The sequence below is a fragment of the Opisthorchis viverrini genome, assembly GCF_000715545.1.
Source record: "Opisthorchis viverrini unplaced genomic scaffold opera_v5_493, whole genome shotgun sequence".
NCBI classification, from domain to species: Eukaryota; Metazoa; Platyhelminthes; class Trematoda; order Opisthorchiida; family Opisthorchiidae; genus Opisthorchis; species Opisthorchis viverrini.
This window is the reverse complement of record NW_008752149.1, coordinates 117,437-125,840: the sequence shown is the minus strand read 5'-3', so window position 1 is coordinate 125,840 and position 8,404 is coordinate 117,437. Positions and strand designations below refer to the sequence as shown.

General features: G+C 43.6%; 1 protein-coding gene across 1 annotated transcript in view; it reads right to left on the bottom strand.

Annotated features, from left to right (window-relative positions):
- Positions 1 to 7,638: 7,638 nt before the first annotated feature.
- Positions 7,639 to 8,404, bottom strand: part of T265_11374 (hypothetical protein) — a gene marked incomplete at both ends in the record, with an annotated part of 13,398 nt that continues 12,632 nt past the window's right edge. The window contains one exon of the mRNA XM_009178013.1: positions 7,639 to 7,953. Within this exon, the coding sequence (XP_009176277.1) occupies positions 7,889 to 7,953 (65 nt within the window). The remainder of the gene's footprint in view (positions 7,954 to 8,404) is intronic.

Here is an 8,404-nt window from a genome sequence, read left to right as displayed (position 1 = left end):
TTTTTAGTTTGCCATCTAAATCCTATTTTAACATATAAAGCTCTTTCAGTTGGAGACTGAAGAGACCGAATACGGCCTGTCTCTCCACATGGCCTTACTTCATTAAAATAAGCCCTAATGGTCTATTCAGAAGTAGTCTTTTCCGAGAAGCCATCTACCTAATTTACTTTTCCCAGAAAGAGGTCTATTCTTTTAAATACTGAATACAAGAGGACCATACTCCTCAAAAGAGGCTAGTTTGTGTCAGATGTCCTCTAATGAAACTGGCAACTACAATTTGGGAACCTCTGGCTATACGTGTGATGATGGAGTTCGCGATGAGCGAATTGTCCAAAAGAAGAATTCCTGAATATCCGTTCCATGTTCCTTATCTAAGTGGGTCTCGGACATAAAGTGGCCCAGTATGAAAGCGATAGCTGACCTAAGCATAGAGATGGCATCATCTGAACGGATCATCAAGAAGGGGGACTTTTGGTTGGTCCCCTAAGTCCTATAAAGACCACCTCAAGGTTCAAACCAGAGATCAGCGCCAGATATTTGAATTAGAAACACGTACTCAGCGCTCACGCAACAATATGGGTAATAAAGTGACCTTCGGTGACCATGAAGTTGAAGAATTTTTTCAAACTTCATAAAAAGTCGAAAGTGACAAGAACCCAAAGTTAAGAATCGATAACATTCCTGTCACGAGTTTCAGCAAAAAGCTATCGATTTTAACTGAGTGGCAGATAAAACAAGAAACCATCCGGAATTAGGTCCCTTCGTGGACTGTATTTCAGATGTGCGTGCTTGCAAAATATTTATACGGTCACCAGACGAGTAACAAATAGAACAAGCTTCGTTGTTCTAGTTTGATAGTGGGAATGCAACTGTTGAACTGCAGTGTAGTTGTCAATCAATTGACACACCGTAAATCATCCAAACTGGACTGAAATAGACTGACAATGGTTCTCATTGTCGGCGATCCATTAATTTCTATCGATCGACTTATTCATGCTCTCATGGGCAAACCCATGTCTCAGCCGGTCATCGATGGATCACTTGAGTATTAGTGCTACACATCTTCATGGATTATTTTGTGCCCTTGTTTCAATACGCACTCTTGTGTTCAATAATTCACCAAACGGATAAGTAGAACGGTGAATTGGCCTTGTTCAACAATATCCGCATACACAGGAAGACTGGACTGACCAACGGATTGAAAATTCATGTGTAGCTGAGTTGAGAACTACGGGAGTTGGGTCCGACAACGGCTGTCGGAATCTCGGTAGAAATACACGGTTAAACAGACAAGGGAAAGAAGGGGCAAGCTACGAGTAAAAATGACTATGAGAAACATTAACAAAACGGGAGACACCATGCAGTAATGGCAATTTCAGTCAGAAGGGTCAGAAAGTCGCAATTCCGTGCTGGGTGGAACTAAGAAGGGATGAATTCGGAAGTTTTAAATTAGAAATTGGGCTTGCTCGAAGTTGTACTTGCGTACTCGAATCAGAAACTCAGTCATCCTAGATACGAACTGAGAAGTTTGCAGGCCATGTTTGAACGAGACAAGCGAAGCGAGATGTGGAATTTTTGTATCATAAAGATGTGGTTGAGATCGGAAGTAGAACACAAATGCTTGAGAAACAGCAGTGACGTTAAGCCTGAGGGACGAGGTCTGTCAGGACGCGCCCAGACATGGAAAAAGTACATGTGCAGAGTGACGAATCCCCAAGGTCACCATCGGTACGACACGTCCGGAAAACAGGTGCGTTGGCGGAGCTCACCAAACACGGCTTAGCAACATAAGACCAGTAGAGTGGGGCTGACCGGAGCACCGCCATTGGCTGTAGAGAGTGAACAAGAGCGAACGAGCATATTTGGCCATTTAGTCATCCTATATATTTACGCAGTAGTTCTATATGCTTTGTCCTGACAGTACAGCCGTGTCCCGAGTTCACTGTCTTCTTATCGCGCAGTCTGGCAGGCTCAGTGCAGGTGTAACCAATAGACGGCCACTCACGACACAACAAGGTCTCGACTCACATTGAAATTAGCCAGTTACAACCACATCCATTTGACCGTTGGCTCTTCTGAAAGATTGATTATTTGGGTCTAAATGAAAGCCACTCTTTAGTACCTTATGTTGAGTTTGATGAACCATGATTTTTGGTGCAGTTGGGTTGAGGGCAGTCATTCTTTTGTTTTACTGGAGGTGATAACAAAACAACTGAACTTCAGTGCGAGGACAAATTACCGAAAACTGGGGGCAAAAACCACTCCAGTCATTCTGGAAGAGCTCACAGTACGATGAGGAAATATACAAAAACAGGCTATAGGAAACCAGCGTAGTCACGGAGTGATAGGGCTTCATTATCTGCAAGGAGAGCGGTTTTAAAGGAATTCATATTGGTGTTGTCTTGAGTTAGACCACATCACTACAGTAACAGTCTACTAAAATAGCACCTACGCATGCGCTTGGCTAAAGGCGGCTTCATTATGCAAACAAACGTTTTGTGGCTATTTTACCGTTAGTCGTAGTAATATGCTTTTCTATTTGGGTTTGCTTGCTTGAAATTTCTCGGGCCAATATCAAAAAATTATTTTTGACATGATTTGGTGCTCGTATCTGATTTTAATTCGAATGGGTACAATAGTGAATAAGTGTCTCAGTTCACGATTGGAAGTCAGTGGATTTGAAGCGCAGCGTACTTACCATCAGGCAAGTCTGTACAGAACATGCGAGCATGTTCAAAGATGGGTTAGTTAGGTGTGGCCAGGTGATAACCTATACATATATATATATATATATACACCATATACTAATATATACTAGTCTATCTTCTATCTATCTATCTATCTTCTATAACCTATTTTATGGAAAACATAGAGGCCAAAGCGCTTGTAGTTGACCCCATAATCGACCAGGGGATTTGCCAAAGTCGTCACTTGATTGTGAGATATTTTTAAACCAAATATTGGTCCCTCACATTTTATGGTTGGTATAATTTGAATACGGTATCTTCGTGGGCAGTAAAACTCGATAAAATGGGCACTACTTTGAGTTGCCACCAGGTTTTATACAATAACAAAAAATCGGACAATTCGTTTTGAATCTCCCGAATAAAACAATATTCAGAACCCATTTCTGCTTACCCATATCATATATATATATATATATACACCATATACTACATATATACTATATTTCGTTTCATGACACCTCCACTTTAAGGCTGACACCGTTTGCGGTGCAATATGCAGGACAACGTCCTACCAGTGACAAAGGATGGGCAGTATATCAGGCAAGGCGTCATCGAGCTACTTACAAAGTTAAGGTAGTATGAGATATACGTAAAAGTGATTCAACCACATTGGGACCAGTGCGGGGTGTTAATTATACACGGCGTTCTTTCCATGAAGCGATCATTACTGGGGAACAACAAAAGTCTTGTGAGATGGACCACTAGCTCTACGAAGACTTCAGCACCTTTAGGTGGCCGCGGTGTGGTATATCGCAGATACAAATCCATTTTCAAATAGATAAATGATACTTCACGCTGATAAGTTTGCTGTGTGAGTGTGGCCAGCTTTCCGAATGCTACCAAATGTTACTAAATTTAAACATATCAGCACACCAGAAGGCAGTATGTGGTGTTCGTTAATCGATGTCCAAGAACCCCAGTTTCTCTGTTGTGTAATGCTAGAGTGCAGTCTCACAGAAAGCTAAATCTGTTCCTTTCTGAATAATATCGACAGATCAACTAGTCATACTGAAAAATCTCCAAACCATCGGATCCCTTCAACTACTGCAAACGAGTTGACTTGGGTCTAAAAAAACTTCGAACCTCACTTATTGAATAACTTTTCCTTATGTAGAAATGTGTTGTCCATGTGATGCACCGGCAATGAGATCTTCAACTCTTCTACCCTCACTTTCAAAAACTTCAATTTTAGGCCGGTATTAGCATCGGATGAACCAATGAAGTGCCATACACTTAGCCCGTAACTAGTGCAAAACCAGCAGCCAAGATTCAGGGGGGTAACTGTTTTCCATGTAGATACGGTCTTTGTTCTGCTCTACCACCATATTTTCCTATAGGTTTGCATCCTGAGATACAGAGGGGCAGAAAATTTAAACTCGGATACATCACTCATACACGGTACTCTCCTTGGAATATTAGGTGAAAGGACGTCGAAACGTTGGATTACAACGGCGAATCAATTCATTTCTTCGTTAGAAAGCCATCGAGATTTACCATCAATACTGGATAGGGAACAAAAGGTATGATCACGACGGTTGTCAACTTTTCGAGTTGGTTGGGCTTTAGTGTTGCAATAACGCTGCGGGTCAAGACAGAGACCAGCGAAGCGAGTCCACATTTGCAATGCAAGGCAGTTAGGGGTATAAACGTGCTGTCCACTGCACCAGCAATGTAGGGACGGTGTTTTTCCAAAGCGACCCGAATCTTCACGTTTGTGGAAGTAACGACGTTGCCTTCCCCCGATGGACGGCGACTTAAAAAGACTAACTTTAAACACCGCACACTTGGATCGCCCAAATAGTGACCGTGGTAAGTGGGCCAAAACGAAACCGTTACGCGCAGGAACACTAGAAACCAGCCACGTTCTACTCCGGGCTAGCGCACCTATCACGAAGTCAGCCACCAGAAAATGCATCAAAATGGATTGTAACCAGGACAGATGAAATGAAAGACGGAGAACAGTGGAAAGGTTTTGATCTGAAAACTGCACTATTTGGAAACCACAGACAGAGAAGATACACGAAATTTGGCTCGGAACCCTTCTCCACAAGTGCGGAAGCGGCAGACCCAAAAAGGTATACAGTCCTTGTAGGTTAGGAGCTGGAACGTTATAGCCTCGACAGAGCTGCTGTAGGAGAAACTCAGTTGATCGATTAAAACTGAAGGAAGCTGTATATATATATATATATATACAGCTTCNACGATAACATGGAATCGGACTGGCAGTGACTGATCATATATAGGGAGGACGAACCAGACTGCATTAATGCGATAATAACTATTCGGTTTCTACCTTCAGGACTTTTCGCCACTGTCACAGTGTGTATGTCTCACCCAGAAGCTGAGCAGCGAGAAATATGGGTCACTAGCTGTCATCAGATCCATCCAGCCGGCTTTCCTTATGAGTGGTCTCAGCACCCGAATCGGTTGCCACGAACAGCTATAGAATGGAACAATCAGGCCGTTTGGAACTGGGACTATGAACTCACACGGCCGAAGTGCACTTGCGCCATGCACGAGTATGGACATCTTCATCACTAATACGCAATAACTAGAAAACTGTCTATCGCACATAGGATGCATACAGGGTGGTTCTCGTAAAAGGTGACAAGCAACACCGACTGCAATCCAGAGTGCGAGTGAACCGGGAAAGACTCCATTTGAAGGAGAGCAGATATTACCGACCAGACTAAATATCAAGCAGTCGTTGGATCAGCCGACAAACATATTAGAGCTCACGGATTGTCTAATTCAATGGTGTCATAAACGTGGGAAGAACAATGGACTAGGACCAAGGAACATTTCGGAAAATTTTCGACCAAACATATTGGATTCAAAAAAGGAGAGCGCAAATAATAGTACCAAGGAAACGATACGCATATCTATGTACGCTATATCACAAACCATAACACTCTTCAAAACAAAGGGAATACTACAAAAAACGAACACTTGTCGAGGAATCAGTCTTGTTTGCACTGCAGACGAAATTATGGTAAGTGTGACGCCCAACTACTTGGAACCGGATACTCTGAAAGAAAACGTCTGAAGAGCAAGCTGAACCCAAAGCGGATGAAGCGGCATTAACCTTATCTTAGTAGTGTGTCAGCTCCACGAATGCCGGGAACGGTACCAAGTGTCGTACCGTCTGCTCATACATTTGACGGAAGCCTCTGGTCCGGCGAATCCGTCTCCGGAAGCTTGGTTGTCTCAAAAAACTGTCAACAGTACCAAAAGCCATTCACTGTGATACGAGGACCCGAGCACTTATTAACGGAGCCAACCCTGCGGAGTTCGAAATTGATGCAGCGCTCCGGTTCCGAAGCTCTTTGATCCGTCCGACTACGGTCCGTGTTGAGAAATTAACTGAATTTGAAAATGAAGTACAGATCTAGTCCAGGTCACGTCAAGTCGAAGATACGTACCCAGTTGTATGCGGATGTCCTTGTTTTACTGAAATCATGCTCAAGCTGCCGAGACAGTAGGTGCTTTCATGTAACATGTAAACACGTCTGGAACAGTCAAGACCTGAGTGTGGACACCACTGCCAGTGTAACAAGCTCCACTACTGCAGGGATGTCCTTGTTTTACTGAAATCATGCTCAAGCTGCCGAGACAGTAGGTGCTTTCATGTAACATGTAAACACGTCTGGAACAGTCAAGACCTGAGTGTGGACACCACTGTCAGTGTAACAAGCTCCCATCACTACTGCAGCGGAGTGTGGACCCCATACTTACGGCAAACCAGGATGCACGATAAAGTTCAGCACCGAGAATACTAGAAATTGAACGTCTGATTGAGTGGGGCACACTGAAGACCTCAAACGAGCCAGGATCGAGAATGCACTGATGGACAACCAGCTACGTTGGGTAAATAACGTGAAACGAATGACTAACAGCCACATGTCGAAACAATTTATTTGCAATCAGTTAAATACAGCACGGATTCGAGGGCGGCCGAAATTGTGCCACTGTGGCGACTTTCGGGAAATTAAAAAAAAACGGTTATCATGGTTTCGGATCTTAAGATGACCTGACACTTTAGGGAGCGACATGCTCGAAGCGGCCATACACCGACACCTGGACCTGTGCGCCTTGTGGGCGAACATGTCCGAGCACAAACGGACTCACATTTCATCAACGAATACAAATAATCACGCTGGATTGACCTGGTAATTTTCTGGGACAATCAGAGGACGGGCCAACTTGCCAATTGACAGGAACCAATCACAATCAAAGATAAACGGGACTTATCTAGACAGTAGCAAAGCGTTAATCAACCCATTCCCATTTGCTACGCGCTACGATGTCACACCGCGCGGTGACGGAGCGTTTTCAAAATATCAAGCTCACCGAATGGAACACGAGCTGACAAGAATCCAGGTGTAGAAACGCGCTTTCCTCTATGTCTATTTGTGATAAGCCATATTGCTTTAATTGTATTCGGAACGGTTAGTCGGAGAAGTGGTCGTCTCAAGAGCGCCTGTCTTGATACTGCCGAAATGCATGTCAGCACCTCGAGGTCAGCTGACAGATATTAGGAAAATTGTAGCAGAATCAAGCAAACACAGGATGATTGTTGTCGGTATAGGGGAGCTATGGGTAGAGGATTCGGTTTCTGCAAAGATAACTGCACAGATCTTTCCATACTGCAGAGGTGGTGTTAAACTTGCGAGGTCCCACAATATCGCTACTGCTAGGAGAGTGGTCACTTAACGGCGGTTCTCAATGGGCAGTCTTGATTGCCTATAGACCACACTTAGCCAACTAAACACAAATGTATGACTGATGTACTAGATAACTTTTTCCAGAGCTAAACAGGTGACTGTCCGTGAATCTCACTGCTCGAAGCGTTGGTGGTTTTCATCCACATATCAAGCTGAGTGTTTATTTACTATGAAACAACCTAGGGTCATTACAAATACCCTGAAGAATAAGAGACTGACTGGGAAAACATGGTGGACAAAATAATGCAGGGGGATTGAAGGAAAAGGCGCCTGAGCAATGCGACCCTGAGTTCACGAATGATACAAGCGTCCGAAAAGGGAAGGAGACTGCACTGCGATGAAAATAGAGAATGCCAAGACATAAGCGCTATGTGTGGGGATGATTGTTTCCTACTCGTCCCGTAGACACCGGAAAGTTTACTGCATCCGACTAAACGGAGTAGGGCGGAGGATATTGCTCGTCATTCGTCGGATCAGAGGAACTAGAATGAACAGAAGTGAGAGAGAACAGTATTAGCGTTTAAAAGGAGAATGGGGTGACAGCCGTAGATGAGTGCGAATAGGACCCGATTTTTATGAGAATCAACCGTGTGAACCTGGACCCAACATTGTGAGTGCAAATGGCCAGACATGGTACAAGCTACAAGGAAGGATGACCTCTGTGAAAATTCTATCAAGAGCTCTTTGTTGAGTTAGGTCAGTCTGCGGTGAAAAAGGTGGATAGCGCAGGCTCGCCATCAACAGGAATCATCATGAATGCATATCGAACCACTAAAATTTGAGAAGCAATTTCTTTACTTTGAAACGAGGGTGGCTGACGGTAAGCGCCGTTACTAATCGCTGATACAAACAAGTTACCGTAAATTTTGCCGCATTTGGTAGTAGCGGAACAGCGAATGGATATTATATATATATATATATATATATATATAT